This window comes from Diabrotica undecimpunctata, chromosome 7, assembly GCF_040954645.1.
Source record: "Diabrotica undecimpunctata isolate CICGRU chromosome 7, icDiaUnde3, whole genome shotgun sequence".
Lineage (NCBI taxonomy): Eukaryota > Metazoa > Arthropoda > Insecta > Coleoptera > Chrysomelidae > Diabrotica > Diabrotica undecimpunctata.
Window position 1 is genome coordinate 145,204,263 of NC_092809.1, and position 19,791 is coordinate 145,224,053.

Here is a 19,791-nt window from a genome sequence, read left to right on the forward strand (position 1 = left end):
CCAACTATTTAAAATAAAAATTTAAATGTAACCTAATTATTTACAGAACGATACAGCCTAATTATTATTAAAGTAAGAATTCATTCACCTTAATTTAAGAAAGAAAATCAGTCGATGATTCTAACTTAAAAAAGTCTTGCAGGCACCTTAACCAATAATTTAAACAAATACCCTATCTATATACCTGTCTGACCTCTCTTACAAATGCGAGAAACAGGTCCTCTTCATCTTTCTGCAGAATATTCTAGCACAAGTCGTTCAAATGAGACTGGAAATGTTGAAGTTGTACTTCTCGCATTTTCTTTATGATGCGGATCTTTGCATCTAACCACGACTACTAGATCCCTTGAGTGTGTGCTCCTAATGAAGGATCTATGTAGTGCCTTTGATGGTTCACCATGCGATGTTCGAATCCCAGTGAATTTAGGTTTGCATAAGCAGACCATCCATCAGAATTTATAATGGAACCTGCTGCAATTTCATTTTGGATAATAGGAAGTGAAGTCACCCTGTTTCTCCGCTCGACAATGAACTAGCGGCAGTCTGTCCCATTTTTTAATTCCGTTGGTTTTCTACCTTAGCATCACTGTACTCCGATTCTGCAGCATCATCTCCTTCTAGCATGCATTCTAGGTTGAATTTTCGGCGATAAGCAAATCTCGCCTCATCAATTTGAATGTGGCTCTCATTCGTTTTTATCATCGGGTCCCTTCTTCATACGATGGTTGTACAAACATGTTGTACCAATCGCTTACCGTATTCACTGACTTCTTCTTTATAGGAACTTGTTGTGGCTTATGGAATATATTTTACTAAAAAAAACAGAACTGGCCTCAATTCTTCACTTCGATCTCTTCATGTTTTCTGCTGCATGACACTTTCACAACGATGGCAAGGTTAAGGATAATCTGCTTCGTCAAGAAGTCTGTGTTGTCGAAGAAACGCTACAGCACACTCCTTGATAAAATCACTCTTCTGTAGAAGTCTTTCAGCAATGTTTTTGTTTCAGATATTGAGTTGTTGATAGTAAAGATTTAACTAATTTTTTAAATCTACCAGGTCATTTTATTTGAAGATTGGGGTCGTTATTTGCGCAAACCCTTCTGGGAAAAGATTATGGTGTTATTTACATAATAGTAAAGTAACAAGTTTATTGTATATTCCTGAAAATATTTATTACTACTTAGCAGTAAATATTTTTTCTGCAAACGGTTTGTTGTCTTTCATTATTGTATGCAAACCTTTCTGAGAAAATATTATGGTGTTGTTTAGCCGTACAGGTAGAGAGCATCCTATAGTGGCACCGACGAATCTTGGTTTAATTACTTTAAATTATCCAGTAAGCTGTCATCAATGTAATGGAAACCGTAAATTCTTCGCCACCAAAGAAGTTTAAAGTTCAACCTACAGCAAGCAAGGTCGTGTAGTGTCATTCTTCTGCACGACAGTACTTAGTCTCAGGTTATCAAAATAATAAAAGGATATCTACAACGAAGGAAATGGAGGATATTAGAGCATTCACTCTGTAGTCCTGACTTACGATTTTAACATCTTTGGGTCACTGAAAAAGGCGTTAAAAGGTAATCGTTTGCAGTTACACAAAGAAGTACAAAATGCCTTAAAAGAATTCTTCGAGCAACAGCTAGAAACATTTTTTAAGCAGGGTATTGTACAACCATTGGTAAAACAATGGGATATGTGCTCTTCAGTTATAGTAAAAACTATTTGCAGATATATTTGCCAATGATTTTTATCTGGACCAAAGATGAGTCATTTGAACAAACCTCGTATGTAAAGGTTAAAACAAAATGTTGTTTTTATTACATTGTGGTTTTTTTTCACATAAAAAAATTTAAATATAATAAAATAGTTTCAAAACTATTTCAAATGAATTTTATTAAAAAAATATTTTTTTACACAGTGTATTTAGAAAATCTAAAGCCACGTCCCTGTAGCGCAGTGGATAGCGCGTTGGACTTCTAATCCAAAGGTCGTGGGTTCGATCCCCACCAGGGATGCAACGTGGCACAGTTTTTATTTTACAATAAAACAAAGTTCATATTTAATGTAATGGGATATCGGGATATCGGGATATCGAAAAAAATCGGGATATAAAAAAGATCGACAGCTTCAAACTAACTTCCTTAACACATGGATGCGGTAATTTAATGCTTTTCTCTGAAGGTTGGTGTTTTCAAGCTATGCAATTTTTCATACTTAATTGGAAGTTTGAAAAGAATTTTGGGAAAAGGGAAAAAAAGAAAATTCTTCTAAACTATTTATCGTAAACAGGATAAAAAGCTCCCAAACTTTACTTAACGGTTATTCAATACCATGCTAAATCAGTAGGAAAACTGAACTACAATTTAGAAAAATGGAACTCAAAAGAAAAGAAAAATACAACCTAAATGTAAATAAAGAGAAGACACTGAAGACGTAACAGAACTGGTGAAAGATTAACTAAAAATAAAGCAGACAAACACATACAAATAACTGGGAACAGTAAGAAATAACAGAGAAAGTATCGAAGACGATCTCAACGACAGACCAGAAAGTACAAGAAAACTATTACTGCCACTAATAGGGGATTCCTCAACAACAAGGAAATATCAAGAAAATCGAAGATAATAATATACGAAACAATATATAGACCAACGTTAACATCTGCAACAGAAAACTAGATTTTAAACAGAAGACAATAGAATAGGATACAAGCAGCAGAGATGAAATACCTCAGAAGAATGATAGGGATAAGAAAGGCAGACACACTTAGAAATAATGGACACATTTAAAATTCAACCATTTATCCTAATTTTTTACAGCGTTTTCTGTGGAAGCAATATTCAGTTTTTAAATCTCTGGCGGTCATTGTATATTGGATATTTTCTCTCCAGGACCGTCTTACATGCTGGTGCCCATACCATTTAAGTCTTTTGGATTCAATTGTGTCTGTTATGTCTAGACAAACTTCCATTTCTCTATGAATATCTTCCTTGCTTACCCTATCAAGTCAAGTGAGCCGGCAACACCGTCTCCAATAGTTTATTTCCATGGTCTTACTTTTTGATTTGTTTCTTTAATATAATTCCGCTGTACAACCCAATGCATTATATTATTGTTCTATAAATTCTTTTTTAATTTTCGTTGTTATTTTATTACTCCATAGTAGTTCATATAACTGTCTAGTGGATGATCTTGGTTGACCTATACTGGAATGTACTTCTTTGTTATTTGCTGCTTTTGATGTTATTTGTAAGCTTTCTGGTTTTTCTTCTGTAACTAAGTACTTGGCTTTTTGTATATTAATTGTAAGGCCCCACTTGGAGTATTCCTCTTCCAGTTTTCTAAACATCTAGTCTATATCAGTTTCGTCTTTAGCTAGAATGGCTTGGCCGTCAGCAAAGTGTATTGTGTACAATATCTTGTCTTTGATCAGGATGCCCATATTGCAGCACTTTCTTCTCCATACTGAGAATGCCACATCCAGATATATATTGAAGAGTGTAGGTGCTATGCAGTAGCCTTGCTTTCTACCCTTACTAATAGGAATTTCTCTAGTTAAATTGTTTTTAGTTTTAATGTCTACCGTCATAATGTAATGCTCTTGTACTGCTTTTATATATTTTTTCATTATTCCTTGTATTTTCATCCCTACCCAGAGCATTGAAAGTGGTACATTATCATGTGCTTTGTTAGATCTGTAATAACTATACCACGTTTGATATCCTTCTCGTTTGTTGTATACTACAAATTCTATGTCATCTGTCCATTACAATGGAGTAGATTTTTTGTTCCTTGGAATCGTGCTGAGAGTTTTATAAGCTGCTTTGTTTGCTAAGGTTTGTATATTTCTGCTTAAGGCATAACTTATATAAAAATAATGTTGAGTCGTTTTGCAGTGCATCAATATTGTATTTAGGTGGATTCATTACCAGTGGTTTACATTGTGTTGGTTGTCATTTAGGTGTAGTGGTCACAGTTGATACTGTTTTGATTTTAATCTTACCATATAGTAGTCAGTTCTGCACTCTAGTCATCTTAATTTCGGTGTGGTGTGTTGTGCAACAGACATATTTAATAAAACTGAGGGGAAAATTCTATAGCACTGCCATAAGATTAGCTATGATGTACAGAACTTAATGTTGGGCAGTTTAAAAAAAAGAACAAATAAGATTAAAAAGGTCAAATTCTTCTTCTTCTTCTAATGGCGCTACAACCCTTTGTGAGTCTTGGCCTGCTTAACAATGTTCTTCCATTCTGCCCTGTTGGATAGTTTCCTTCGCCACTGCCTGATGTTCATGGTTTTAAGATCCCTCTCTACGTCGTCTATCCATCTTTTACGGGGCCTTCCTCTTGTTCTGTTTCCTTGGGGATTCCATCTCTGGACTACTTTTACAGCTCGATTATCTGGCATTCTTTCCAAGTGACCAAGCCAGTTTAGTCTTTGTGACTTTACAAATCTAACAATATCTGCGCTCTGCATTAGTTCGTCCAGCTCGTGGTTCAGTGTAATTCTCCACGAACCATCGCTGCATTGGGTTGGTCCAAGTATCTTCCTTAGTATTTTGCGCTCAAATATTCTTAGACGATTTTTATCAGTGGTCTAATTACCGTTATGTAGATTCTAAGCTTAGACTCACGACTCAATAACCTACTTTTTATTAAGTCTTTGTATGAATAAAAGCACTTATTACCTTTAAGAATCCGTGCTTGTATTTCTTGACTAATGTTGTTGTTGTCATTTATTATTGAGCCTAGGTAGGGAAAAGTGGAGGCGTATTTGTAGGTATGGTTGTCTACCTTCAGATTCTCATGTTGATTCGATTTTGTGCATTCCATATATTTTGTTTTGCTTTCATTTATATACAGACCAAACGTAGCAACTTCTCGTTTCAGTTCTATAACTTTTTCGCTTAATACCCTTTTGTTGCGGCTTATTGCGGAAAAAAGTGAAATTAAGAATAGATATATTAAGGGAAGTCTAGGGGTGGCACCAATTTATGCCAAAATCGAAGAGCATTCGTTGAGATGTTTCAGGCATGTTCGTGGTCAAGGCCTTAGTCATCCAATACAAAGAATTTGCTAATTTGTAAGTTCCTAAGCGACTAAAGAAGAGCTAGGGAAGATGCTTAATTTTCCACAGTAAACATAAAATTCGTTAAAAAGGAAAAGATAGTTAAGATTTGATTTCTTAACAACTTAACTTTTTCTTAATAACATCTTTATCAACGTCTGTTTTACCTTAGAATTCTTAAAAGGCGCAGATTAAAGCAAAAATCTGAATTTGGTTTCGAAAATTAGTTTACGGATTTTATATTTATTGTTAGAGTTGCTTCCTAAAACAGAATAGATTTATTTTCACGTTCAGAGCGACTATGAAAGCCGTTCTGAAGAGGCCTATTAGGCCGAAATACGTATAAGGCGGATACACAGACGCACTATACGTAAAATCAAATCTTAACTGTCTTTTTTTTATTCCGATTTACTACTAGAAACCAATTCGTTAAGGATTTTTGTTTAGTTGAGGAGATATATTGTGGAATGCAAATTTTAGATTCCCCATGTCTCTAATAACATCTTTATCAACGTCTGTTTTGCCTTGCAATTCTTAGAAGGCACAGATTAAAGCAAAATCTGAATTTGGTTTCGAAATTAGTTTACGGATTTAATAAAATTCGTTATTTAATGCTTATAATATAATTAAGAACCAAGAGTGGATATTGTGCAAAATTTAAAATATATTGTAGTGGAAGTTTATTTAATCCGCCAATAAGGCCCCCAGATCTGATGCGTTTAGATTCCTATTGCCACTACATATAAACCACAATAGAAGGAAGAAGAGAAGAACATGACCAATGCATTTGTTTTTCTTTTGTAACTAAACAACTTTTAAAAATACTGAGCAACAACTTTCCAAAATTTTCCATTTGTTATTTTATGCAACATCTCTTGAAATGTAGGGGAAACGTGTAACACCAGTTACGATAAAAACCATTGTTTGTTCAGATAAAAGTTAAAAATACCAATTTACAAACTTCCTTTGGGTGATATAAAGAGTTTTATCGTGTTTTCGAGATCTGCGATATAGTATAAATTATCAAAATATATTTTAAAATAAGATTTAATCAATTCTTAGGAAGTTTTATATAAGGTTTTTTGAGAATTAACTGTACAAATTGTTATCGTTTCAAAATGATGTTCAAATTTATTGTAAGTATTTAAAGATAATTTTTTTTTAATTTTTACAAATTAAAATAATTTTTGAAATTTTAGATGTGTAATCGTAATAGAAAATATCAGAATCTCTTGTTGATAAAAAAGCTTCTTATGGAAATTTCTAGAGCCATTTTTCGACTGTCTCCTTTTCTTTATCTGTTGTGGTGTCAATTTAATCTCTTTCTAGATACTCCTCCTGACTTTTCTTGCATTTTTCTTCCATATTAAACCGTACCAGTTAAACCTTTTTTCATTAATTCTCTACCGTATCGTGTCTGTTGTGCTCTCGTGTATATTTTCAACATTTTTTCCTCGGAAAGTCACTATGTATTATTTTAGTTGTTTCAATTTCTGTTCTTTCAGTGTCTTTTTTTTTCCACAAAACTCAATTAAAACGAAACAATGATTCATTCTGCTTTTCCTATTGTTAAAAGAACTCTCTCAAAGATATTTATACTGTCGAATATCATTTTGATTATAAAAAATATTGTTTCTTTCAAAATCCAAATTTTCCTTTATAATAAAATTTGACGATTTGTTCAAATTCATATTTTCATTCATTTTAATCATAATATCCTTAGGTAAAGTCAGCCTAATTTTTCTATTAGGACTTATTCTGGAATTAAAATTTAGTTTAATGAGTAAGATGTGAAAAATTGATATTTTTAAAATTTGTTGTTTTTCTTAGTTTTCAAGAAAGAAAAAAATTTTTTGTTAACTCACCAAATAAAATTAGTTTGGTTAATAAAATTGCTGCTAATACATTCCAAAAAGAATTAATACAAAAATGTCCTTATCTAATAAATGTTTCTCTGAAATTTTAATATAATTTTGAAAACATTTTCTTAACACAAAAACAATTGAATTTATAAATAAGTTAAAATAGCTACCAATTACAAATAAGCCTTAATGTCATAAATGCCAACTTAAAATTTTTATTTTTGACAATTATATTGCCAAAAATAAAATTTTGTTTCAAAATTCTTTTTTGTTTAGTAAGAAAAAAGAAGAAGATTTATTCACCATTGATAGATGTCTGAAAAAATGTAACAGATATATGCAAAATTAAATCAAAATGTGATCAAAAGACCATATTATGGATTTTGATAACATTAAAATTTTATGTAGTGAAAGTAAAAAATTCAAAAGGACTTTTTTGGAAATGGTTTGTATTAGCAAAAGTGATAATTATTTAAACAAAAGATCAGAAATTTAAAATCTAAGCAAAATTTATAATTATATTACATATTTCTTTATAATTTATATATGAAACTTGTAAAATATCACATTTTGATTTAATTTTTTATATATCTGTTACATTTTTTCAGACATCTATCAATGGTGAATAAATCTTCTTCTTTTTTGTTACTAAACGAAAAAGAATTTTTAAACAAAATTTTATTTTTGGCAATATAATTGTCAAAAATAAAAATTTTAAGTTGGCATTTATGACATTGAGGCTTATTTGTAATTGGTCGCTATTTTAACTTATTTATAAATTCAATTGTTTTTGTGTTAAGAAAATGTTTTCAAAATTATATTAAAATTTCAGAGAAACATTTATTAGATAAGGACATTTTTGTATTAATTCTTTTTGAAATGTATTAGCAGCAATTTTATTAACCAAACTAATTTTATTTGGTGAGTTAACAAAAAATTTTTTTCTTTCTAGTTTAACTTTGTAAGATATTTTGTCTTTTTTAGCAGCTCTTGATAATAACTGTAAACACAATTGAAAGCTCGAGATAATAAATAGTTAACTAATAGCCCCTTTTATTGACTCCAACCCATCCAAAACATTTATATATTTTTTCCATACGAGTCACAAGTACTTCTTTTTTCTTATATCTATATATATAATTTCTTAAAACTGTTGTCCGATTTAAGTTATTTTTTTAATATGTTATTAATTTACTATTTAATAATATCGCTTTAATAATATTATTGCTAGACAGGTAAATTGTCACTGTATACATTGTATACACTGTATACAATCAGACTGTGTTTTTTCTCAAAGTTCGCACCACCCTGTGGAATACTGTAGCGCTTATTAAATACTAAATTTAAAATAAAACTATAGTCTTGGGTTTTCTTAAGATTTTATTTTTTTATTCATTTGCTTATGTTGGATAATAAAAAAGTTAGTTCCATTAACAACTTGCCATGTTTTTCAATTATAAATCTTCATTTTCTGCTTAGTTTAATAAACAAGCATAAAGTAGGCTATGAGAAATTAACAATTTGATAGATGTCAAACTGTTAACAGTTAAAAAGTATTTGCTTTGTTGTGAAAATTAGTAGATTTATTATTTAAAGTTTCAATACAATCCGGAATTTTTTTTCCTACAAGGAATTCGACCCATAATGAGTATGTTCAAGCAGTGACCTTACATAGCGAAGGACTTAGCTACTATAAGGAGGTTAGGAGTTTCACATACATCAATTTACCGTATTGTTCAACGTTTTAAGGAAATGCACGACTACAGCAGATGTCCCGAACCAAGTAGACCTCGAGTTACTACGGCAGTTCAAGACCGTTTTATTAGATTATGTACGTTAAGAGAACGATTTACTACGTCAAGGAATCTTTTAACAGAACTTAGTGTGGTTCATAATATCCATTCCGTAAGGAGACGTCTTGTAGAACAATATTTGCGTATTGGAAGACCAGCTACAGGCCCAGCATTAACTGCAAACGACCGCAGAGCTAGATTGCAATTTGGCAGAGTACACGTAAACTGGAACAATGACGACTGGGAAAACGTTCTGTTTACAGATAAATCCAGATTTTGCCTCTATAGTAAACGACTTTATTTAATAGAGGGTCTATAATGGTTGGGGAAGGAATTTTTTTAACAGCGCGGACAGATCTTGTTTCTTTACGTAGAAATTCTTTAAACAGTGAAAGGTACACAACTGATATTTTATCTGAGCATATTGTATCTTTAGCTCCTTATATTGGTAATAATTTTTTGCTAACGTACGATAATGCAGGACCTCACGTTGCATGAACTGTAACCGATTATTTACGACAGGTAAATTTTCAGACTTTGAATTGGACACCACATAAACCAGATCTTAGCCCGATCGAGCATTTGTGGGACACAATTTGCAGAACGCTACGACAGCGTTTGCCACCTCCTATAACCTTCCAACTAACAACAATATTATTATACCGATATTTTTGAAGAATAAGGCTATAACATGTTAAAAAAATTACTCAAATCGGACAACAGGTTTAAAAATATCGAGACATCAAAAATGTCCTAATTTTAAGGTGGTGCGTTAATTTTGCTACTTAGTATATATACATATATACAATATAAATAAAATAGGTAAAATATTTGGTTCACAGATATTTGTGAAATAAGTATCGGCCACAACAGTGGAGAAAGCAAAATATCTAGCTACTTCATCCTTTAATAAAAAAGTTTCTTACATGAATCCATACACATTACTCTAAAATACATCAATAAACTTACAAATATAGAAAATTTCATAGAAAAATTTTACATATTCCTGCTTTTTTGTGTTTATCCAATAATATTTAGCTTCAAATTTATCAAACAATGATAATTTGTTTTCTTTAAGTCATCTGTCCATCGTGTTGGTAGACAACTAACTTTTTGTCCATTGATCATGTGTAATGTGATTTATTTATCCTGCTAATCTATATTTTAGACTCAATATTCATTTAATGTCAGCTACTCTATTTATTTTTCTTTATGTTCTCTTTATGCATCTTATGAACTAGAAGTCATGAAAGCCTTCTTTTTTTTTCTAAATAGCTGTCTCGGTCTACGCTCGTCTATGTTAAGAACTCAGGAACTCAGGTACAGTCAGAATCGAAGACAGACTGAAAGAGAGAAATAAGTTAGCCGAGGAAACTTCCAATTAGAAAATAGACACCATGTGAAGTGAAAAGTTTGCTTAAGTACCTGTTTTCGATTTCTCTCTCATTCTGTCTTCATTTCTGGTTCTATCTAATAAGTTCTCAATAAGGACGCAATATGTCATATTTAAGACATACTTTTAAATAACAAAGAAAGGCATTAATGCGCTCCGGGGCATAATATGCGGTTCTATGATATATTTGATCAACTGCTAAATTTGTCATCATCTTAATGTGTTTATGTTTAAACCAAACACTTAGAATTAGAATTAGAAGTATTCTTTATTGTCACTGAAAAATTTACAATTTTATGGACAGAGCATGCAAAAAGTCAGAAACTGACAATATCAGTCACAATTTACTAAAATTACATTGCAAAATTTAAGGAAATTGCAAATTGTGTAAAAAATCCTTACGAACTAATAAGTTGCTGCATATGATACCCAAATATAGATAAAATTACTTTAAAAAGGAAAAGACAGTTAAGATTTGATTTCACGTACAGTGCGTCTGTGTATCCGCTTATACGTATTTCTCCCTAATAGAGCTCTTCAGAGACGGCTATTCACAGTCGCTCTGAACGTGAAAATAAATCTTTTCTGTCTTAGGAAGCAACTCTAACATGGGTTCGTATAGACGCAAATGGCGACATCTGATATTAAAATCCGTAAATAATTTTCGAAACCAAATTCAGATTTTTGCTTTAATCCGTGCCTTCTAAGAATTGCAAGGCCAAACAGACGTTGATAAAGATGTTATTAGAGACATGGGGAATCTAAAAATTGCATTCCACAACATATCTCCTTAACTAAGCAAAAATCCTTAGCGAATTGGTTTCTAGTACTCGTACAGAGTATATCGGAATAAAAAGGAAAAGACAGTTAAGATTGGATTTTACGTACAGTCCGTCTGTGTATCCGCTTATACATATTTTGCCCTAATAGGACTCTTCAGAGACGGTTATTCAAAGTCGCTCTGAACGTGAAAATAAACCTTTTCTGTCTTAGGAAGCAACTCTAACATGGCTTCCTATAGACGCAAATAGCGACATCTGATATTAAAATCTGTAAATAATTTTTGAAACCAATTTATTTTTTTTAGCCATTTATTTGATATTTTAAGACATTTATAATGATAAAAAACAAAGTCGGGCTTTTATAAGTCTTTTAATCATTTTGGATAGTACCGGTAGTAAGGCAATAGATCTATAGTTGCAGGCATTCGATTTTTCACCAACCTTATGAAGAGGACTAATAATGGCTGTGTTTAGGCATTTTGGAAATATACCGTTTTCAAAGGAATCAATAATTAGTGAGACCAGGTGATCCAACAAATTTGTTGAGAGATTTGAGAAAATTTTTATGCATAGTCCATCAGTACTACAGGAAGATTTACTTTTGGTACTATTGATTGTTTGGATCAGTCTAGATCTATCAACTGGTCTTCAACTTGGTCATAAAGAATGAATTTGAGACGTTCTTTGAATTAGGGAGATTAAAAATAGAATCTTGGGGTGACAAAATAGTTAATGTTATATTTTTACTCACATTAGTTTCAGTTTGCTAAACGAATTCTTGCAGCATATTTTTTGATGTTCCTAATTCTTCAACTATATTGACTATATCGTCGGCAAAATGGAACTTGTTTAGATATTTACCGTCTATTTTTATTCTTTTTATTTTTCAATCTAAATTCCTAAAATCTTGTTCCAGAAATTCTATTCACTTTCTATATTTTTATCATCGTTAGTTTAAGTACATTTCTCATTATTTTGTTTATGTTTTAGTTTTCAATTTCTGAAGTGGCTGTTACTTTTCCGCAGCCTACTCGTGATCCACTGATAGACTGGTTTCAGGGTGGGCACTTTCTATAATTTTATCATCGTTAGTTTAAGTACATTTTTCATTATTTTGTTTATGTTTTAGTTTTCAATTTCTGAAGTGGCTGTTACTTTTCCGCAGCCTACTCGTGATCCACTGGTAGACTGGTTTCAGGGTGGGCTCTTCCCAAAACTGTTGAGTTTCCCCGACTTTCAAGCACAGGTAGTTGTTAGCTGCTGCTAACATTGATCACTATTTTATCGTTTTGTTTGTTTTAGTCTTCTGTTTTTGAAGGGGCGTTTTCTTTGCCTCTACCTGTTCGCGATCCACTAGTAGACTTGATTTCGGGTATGCTTTTCCCAAAACCAAGTTTTCCCGATATTCAGGCACAGGTACGTAGCTGTTTGGTTTCTATTTATCTTCTTCTATAAGTGCCGTCTTTATAAGAAAGTTGGTGAGGTCTGAGGGTTTTTTTATAAAAAAAAAACAATATGTTTGTGGTGGCATTCACTAGAGCTATTTCTCTTGTATTCATATTTCCTAAATTTCACTTTATTTATTTTTACATTTTAGTTATTTTATCTGTTTGTTTGTATTATCTTCTCAAATTACACTATTTTATTATTCAAACAGCCATGTGATGTATAAGACATGCAGCTCTAAGTCTGTCCGTATCTCATTAATATTGGATGTAGATTTATTTCGTTTAAAGTCCAGCGCCCGCTGGAAACCGGTACACTTCCAATTGCTTTGTGATTTCGGCATTGTAAAAGCACGAGGATTCGCCCACGAGGCGATCCAACTGTAACTGGTTTCAAATAAGTCTAAAACCGATTTTGTTTAACCTTCCTCCCGTGGTCACAGTTGCGTTGCAATTGGTTATTATTTAGCACGTTATTATAAATATTTGGTAAAAATTTAAGGATATAAATACGTTAAATTATTGAAATTAAAGACTGAACAAAAAATCTTGGTTAGATTATTCTGAAAAATTAAATTAAAAGTTAGGATAAAAAATTTATACTAATTGAATAATTGAAAACAATAATTGATTTCTATTTTAAGATTTTAACTTAATTTTGTGTATCCATTAAAATTGGCAGTTAGAGATAAGTATAAATCTAGGGGCTATTGCAAAAAATATTGATAATATGAATACCTTTTTTACATTGAAAATTTAACGAAACATCTGAACATGTTGTTATTTGTTGCCATTGTAGCCGAACAATATATTTGTGAACAAATGAATTATTTTTTTTTTGATTCAGAAAAACTGAATACCTATCTTGAAAGCTATTTTTTTTTTAATTGAATTATATTATAAAAACCTCTAACATAGAAGTTGTAATTGGTATATTTGTTTAAAAATTAGATTTAAAGAATCCAAGGATCAAGTTTAGAACATGTTGGACTCAGTCCATCAGTCCATCTTCAGTGAACCTTGTAGAGAGACTGATTGGTCAGAAAAAGTTCTGAACTAGTTCCTTTTGGATTTTTTAAATTTAATTTTTAATTAAATATACCAATTACAACAGAAATATTTTACTTCTATATTCGAATTTTTTTAACTATGATATAGAGCCATCTCTTGAGAATTATCCCTTTTTAAAATTGTATTTTAACTTAACTGATCCAACTCAGTTGCTTCGTGGGCAGACAGAGATTTTATTTAGGTTTTGAACTGATTGTAAACCGCTTTAGACAATTAAAAAAGGCAGAGAAAATGCTATTACTAAGGTTTTCTTACACTAATATTCCAGTAGTCAGAGATTTTACTTCTAAAAATTGTACGAACAAGCTGAATTTTGCTGAGAATGTCAAATTTGAGACCTCAAAAATATGCAAAATCCTCCTATCTTATCCCTTGGCTTTTCCCTAAAACGCCCCCTCGAACGGGGAACGATTTTCCAAGAAATCTGTACGTATCAATTTTAAATAAAATTTGTATCAACACAACGGTAAAAATTTAACATTTTTTGATCAGAGTGTCGTTAAATATCAAAATACGTTTTTAAGGTAAAGATTGTAGCTTTTGTATGCAATTTTTCTATTTTGCCGCAAATAAAGTGGCAGATAACATCAAACATCTTTAATGTCTTAAATGATCTAGCTTTTAGAATTCTTGCAAGTAAAGCTTTCGTACGTTATTACCCAAATTTAAAGATATATGTACCTGAAGAAAAAATCGAGCAAGGCAGGCAGTTTAAATACTTGAGTTTTCTGCTAAACGATAGTTGGGACCCTGAGTCTGAAATAGAGGCCAGAGTACATCAGGAGAGAAATGTTTTTTAAAACTTCGTGAAGTTTTGACTAATCGCAGGTTATATTTCAACCTAAGATACAAGATGTTAAAGTATTTAGTCTCTTCTCTTATCTAAAGAGGAAGACTGAACGTTAAAGGCCAGATCCATTAACAAATTTGAAGTTTTTAAAATGTGGCTGATTATGCAGGGAAAGATTTAAGGAAAGAGAAGCATAGGGAGGCGTAGAATGTCATGGCTGCGCAACCTGAGAGAGTGGTACGGATGTACATCAAATGAACTTTTCAGAGCAGCCGTCTCAAAAGTCCGAATAGCTATGATGATTGCCGACCTCCGCCGCGGAGATGCCACTTGAAGAAGAAGAAAATGTGGTGTTTGCGCCAAATATTTAGAATATTATGAAAGGACATAATCAAAAATAAGGAAGTCTTAAGAGAAGCGGGCCACTAAGATAAGGAACTTTTTGATTATGTAAAAGTAAGAAGACTGCATATTTAGGGTACATATTACCAGGAGAACGATACACTTTTCACCAACTAGTACCTAAAAGGAAGATAGAGGGTAGGAAATGTCAAGAACATAGAAAGATGTCATGGCTACGTAATATTCGCCAATGAACAGGAATCCACAGTTACGAAATGCTTTTTATGCTGCTAAAATGGAACAATTTAATCCTGACTAGCTAATATTTCACCTAACAAGACAATGTACGGTGGACGGCTACGCAGAAATACACGCTACCTTAAGATATATTTTTTGAAGCGATTGACATAGAATATAGATACATATTTTTTTCTTTTTACCTTCCTCCTCAGGATTTTTAATTTTAAACTACTCCACTGACTATTATTGTATATTCGTTCAAATTGCCTGATATTTGAGTTCCTACTTTAACTAAATCCATATACTTGTTTGCAACATATTTATCAAACATATGATAATGTTATACTTTGAATCGTAATTGAAGAATTTTAATAATCCAATAACTACCCCCAATCACCATTGAACCAGTATTCCAGTGGCTTTAAATCCGAAAGATAATAACTGGGATTTTGTAAGTTATTGGGGAAAATAATTACATGCAATATTTTACGTCTTTCTTTGTAATTGTGGTGTAATGCTGAGTATTAAGAATTGGAAAATCTAAAAGCCTTTCTCATTCCGTATTTAATTCAGCTAAACCCCCAATGGAAATCAGAATTAAAACGTAGTTTTCTTACAGGACTGCAATACGTGGTTCATTCCACCAAAAAAATATTTTTGCATAAATTACTTCGCTGTATTTATTTTTGTATAAGTAATTTCAATAGGCCATTTTAATTTTCCAAACCATTTCTTCTAATAACGTGATCGCAATATTTTCAGCTACCATAGTTCGTAGTCTCTTCTTTATTTGGAACTGTTTGAGGATTATCATTTTACGTCAGCAATGCATTTATTTTCGTTTTTTCTGTTTGTTTTAATGTCCAAGATTTAGATACGTATAGAAATACAGGAAATACCAGGCTTTTAACTATTAGTACTTTGACGTTATACGATAACTTTTCCAAAAGTCTTTATAAATTTTGTCATACCTTACGTGGCCAGTGAATTTCCTCTATTTAAATTTCTTTAATGTATCATCCTTGGTTTGTTATTAAGAAGCCGAGATAAGTGAAAGAGTTAACTATTTTTTGTTACAGATTTTCTTTAAATTTCATCATCATCATCTTTGGCTCTACAACCTTGTGTGGGTCTTGGCCTGTTCAAGAATTAGTCTTCATTCCCCCCTATCTTTCGCCCTGGCTTTCCAATTTCTGACCACTAGTTTCCTAAAGTCATCTTCGACTTCAGTTTTGAATCTAGATCTTTGCCTGCGTCTCTTCCTGGTTTCTACTGGCTCTTGATATACTATCTGTCTTTGGGGGTCTCCAGTGTCCATTCTTTCAAGGTGTCCTAGCCACCTTAGTCTATTAATTTTTGATAGACCGGACGATGTTGTATTTTTAATAGCATTGATACAACTCAAAATTGTAGCGCCTGCGCCATATTTCGCTTTCTTGTACTTCTCCGTATATATGTGCCTAAGTATTCTTCTTTCAAAGCGGCAAACAGTTCTTCGCCGCTTTTTACCATAGTCCATATCCCTGACGCGTATATCAGGACAAATTTAATAAGAGTTTTATATATTAGTATCTTGGTTTTTCTGCTAATTATGTGTGATTTTAAAAGCTGCTTTAGTCCAAAGTAAGCTATGTTCGCCAGATATATTCTTCTCTTAATTTCTACGCTCACTAGGTTGCTGTAATTTAGTTGTGTTCCAAGATATATAAACTACGAGACCCCTTCGAATGTGTGTGCTTCTGTCAACAGATCTTGGGGTGCCGCTATTTGTGTGCTGTTCGTGACCTTCATGTATTTTGTTTTTGATACGTTGACCTGAAGTCCCATTTTTTTCACGGCTTTTTCTTATGTTTCAAAAGACTGTATGAGGTCTATTTTTGTCCGTGTTATGTCAATATCATCTGCGTAGGCCAATATCTGTACACTTCTATTGATGATCGTACCTCTGGTTGTTCTCCAACTTTATCTCTTCACCAGTTGATCCGGCTCATTGATAATTTCGGCTTCCTTACTTTTTATTATGGTTATTCTAGGTTTAAATTCTTTTCTTTTGTAGTTCATATTATTATAAAATTTTCGCGCTTCGCTTTGTGAATTAAGCTTTTCTAGTTCCTGTAGCTGGTTTTCTAAATGTCGTTTTTTCTTTTGTTTTAGTATCTTTTTCTCTGCTTGTCTCATCTGTTTGTACTTCTCTTGATTTTGTCTTGTCCTTCTGTTTTGGAGTTTCCCATACGCCTGATTCTTTTTTTGAGTTGCCTGTGCACATTCCGCATCTTACAATTCTGTCCCCTTCCTTTTTTGTTTCTTCTTTCCTAAAACTGTTGTTGTTACTTCTTTCAGGATATTTTCGCACTCATTCCAGTAATTTTATCTATGTTTTCAACAGTACTACTCATTTGGTCTTCTAGTTTTTCTTTAAGTTTGTGTTAAAATTTTCTAACTATCTGAGGGTTTCGTAGTCTGTCCACGTTGAATTTATCTTCTTTGCTTTCTTTACCTTTTTTTGCGTTAGAGATTCTTGCCCTTAGTTTAGCCTGGACCAGGTAGTGATCGGAGTCAATGTTTGCTCCACGTCTGGTACGTACATTCATAACATCGCTGTAATGTCTTGCGTCCACAACAACATGGTCAATTTGATTGATTAGGTTACCATCTGGGCTAACACAAGTGCCTTTGTGTATATTTTTACGCTCAAAGGATGTGCTGGCTATCACCATATATATTGAGGCCGCAAGGTGTATTAAGCATGTTTTATTGTTGTTCGACTTGTTATGGAGGCTATACTTTCCAATAGTGGGTAGGGAATCGTTTTCTTTTCCTATTTTGGCGTTGAATTCTCCAAGTACTATTTTTATATAATTTCTAGGGCAGTTATGTATTATTTCTTCAAGTTTTTTTGTAAAATTCATCCTTTTTTTCGTCTAGCTTATCCTCTGTGGGTGCATGGGCATTAACAACTGAATATTAGAAAAATTTTCCTCTAATTCTTATTTTGCATATTCTGTCGCTTATGGCTTCGAAGTCTACTACTAGGTGCTTCACTCCGCTGCTGACTATGAATCCTATTCCAAGTTTATGCTCTGTTGGGTGGTAGCTGTAGTACATTGTATATTTCTTTTTCTCGTATATTTTTTCCCAACTACCTAACTTCTTGAAGTGCTATGATGTCTATGTTATATTTATCCAGGATGTCAAGAAGTTCCCGCAATGCTCCAGTTCTATATAAGGATCTTACATTCCACGTACTTAATTGTAATTTTTTGTCCTTTTTCTCGCCAAGTCGTCGTCTAGATTTTAGTCCGAAAACTTTATCTTGAATTCTCGTAATCTGTTGTTTTTTACGGTGTCTTGGTATTAACCCTACGCCTAACCCCCAACCTGGAGGACCAGTTCACCCGCTCTCATCCATTTACGACCCAACTTTTCACCCGGGTTTAATACTGGATCTCCAGTTGGGTTGCTCGGTTTAACAGGAGGCACCAGCGTGAAGGTGAGAGTTGGATTTGAGTAGAAGAGGCTAAGTGGAGTAAACTGGAAGCTACTCCATGTTTTCGCATTCTACCTCTTCCCTCCTGTCTTTAAATTTAAAGTACCAAAATTTTGGGTTCTGTCGATCTACTATCATTATTTTGGTTTTCTATTTGTCTGTAGCTCTAACTAGCTTACAAATCCAGGTTGCCTAAAGTATTGTTTATTTTATGTGCCAGCACATTTTTTGCGGGAATTAATTTATCGTTACTAAAGAATGCAAATATATATGAACAACTACACGACCGCATTAGTAGTAGTAATTTAGTTATTCGATCATACGGTAATAATGAGTTTATAACTTTTGGTGGAATGTCAATTTTGTCAGGATTTTCTCTTTTGACTCCTTCTTTCATTTAAATATCTCGCTTGTTTTATAATCTGTCTCTGTCTCTTATTCTTAAATCTATCACAATTCTGCGTGCGTTTTATCGCAGGAACTCTCCGGACAAATTACTCCCAGGTTGGAAAAGTGTAGGGGGAAGGTAGTGGATGGATTCCTCTCTTTTTAAGCAGGACCGTTCAGCCCGAATATGTAAAAGGGATATATTACCAAATCATATATGTTCAAAAATGAAGCTCTTTAAAGTTTTTGACTGCTGTTAGTTATGAGAAATGTGTGATAAACTGCTTGTGTTGTGTACAAAATTAGGTTATGTTAGGTTGTGCCGCCGACCATTGTTTTTGCTTAAAGTAGTTTCAATATGTTTGACTAGAATGCAAAATTATAAACAATGTAAACATGATGAGAAAAGTCACACCACAACTGTTCACTGAAATAGATACAAATCGAGAAAAAGAAAAGAAGGTTTAAAATGATCGTCTTGAGATCGTTCAGGTAAAACATTTTAAGAAAATTTCTCACTCTTCTTCTTCCTCTTTATAAGCAATTTTGCTTGTTCATTGGTGGATTAATACGTATATGGAAGGTTGTCATTTCATTCCTTTTGCGCAATCGTCCGATACTTCCTCTGCCGATTAGTGACTTATTTCTTGCCATTTAGACGACACGGGTCTCCCCCATTCTGCTTATGTAGTTATTCAATACTTTTTTTCTATTTTGTATCCATTCGTGTATACACAGCATGTTACATTTTCTTCTAACGTCTTCACTTCTCTTTTGATCTCTCAGCGTATTGTCTGTAATTCTTCTCAGTACTCTTATATCTGCAGTTTCCAGTAGCCTTTATGTTGTGGCTATTTCGGGGTCTAAAGAAAATTTAGCGTTTGAAAACTTTGAAAGGCATTATCAATATCCTAGGCTTGCCAAATTCGTTGTGATTTTAATCATGTATCCTTTGAATTTGCTTCTTCTTCTCATTGCGCCGTCTCCTTTCGAAGGTTGGTGATCCAAATGGCAATTGTAGTTTTGGAAACTGCTGCGCGAAAATCTCTGCGGATGAGCGGTCGAACCATCTCCTCAGGTCTTTCAGCCACGAGTTCTGGCGTCTTCCTACTGAAATTTGCTATA

The 19,791-nt window shown here is 32.9% G+C and overlaps 1 protein-coding gene and 1 non-coding gene across 2 annotated transcripts in view; both read left to right on the top strand.

The window, feature by feature from the left end:
* Window positions 1-1,945: 1,945 nt before the first annotated feature.
* On the top strand, window positions 1,946-2,018 carry TRNAR-UCU (transfer RNA arginine (anticodon UCU)). Its single transcript has one exon. It is a non-coding gene; the product is annotated as a tRNA-Arg (tRNA).
* A 4,087-nt stretch (window positions 2,019-6,105) lies between these two features.
* Window positions 6,106-19,791, top strand: part of LOC140445986 (uncharacterized) — a 30,038-nt gene continuing 16,352 nt past the window's right edge. Inside the window, exons 1-3 of the mRNA XM_072538463.1 lie at window positions 6,106-6,210; window positions 12,034-12,150; window positions 12,207-12,320. Coding sequence (XP_072394564.1) covers window positions 6,193-6,210; window positions 12,034-12,150; window positions 12,207-12,320 — 249 coding nt within the window. The 5' untranslated portion in view covers window positions 6,106-6,192. The remainder of the gene's footprint in view (window positions 6,211-12,033; window positions 12,151-12,206; window positions 12,321-19,791) is intronic.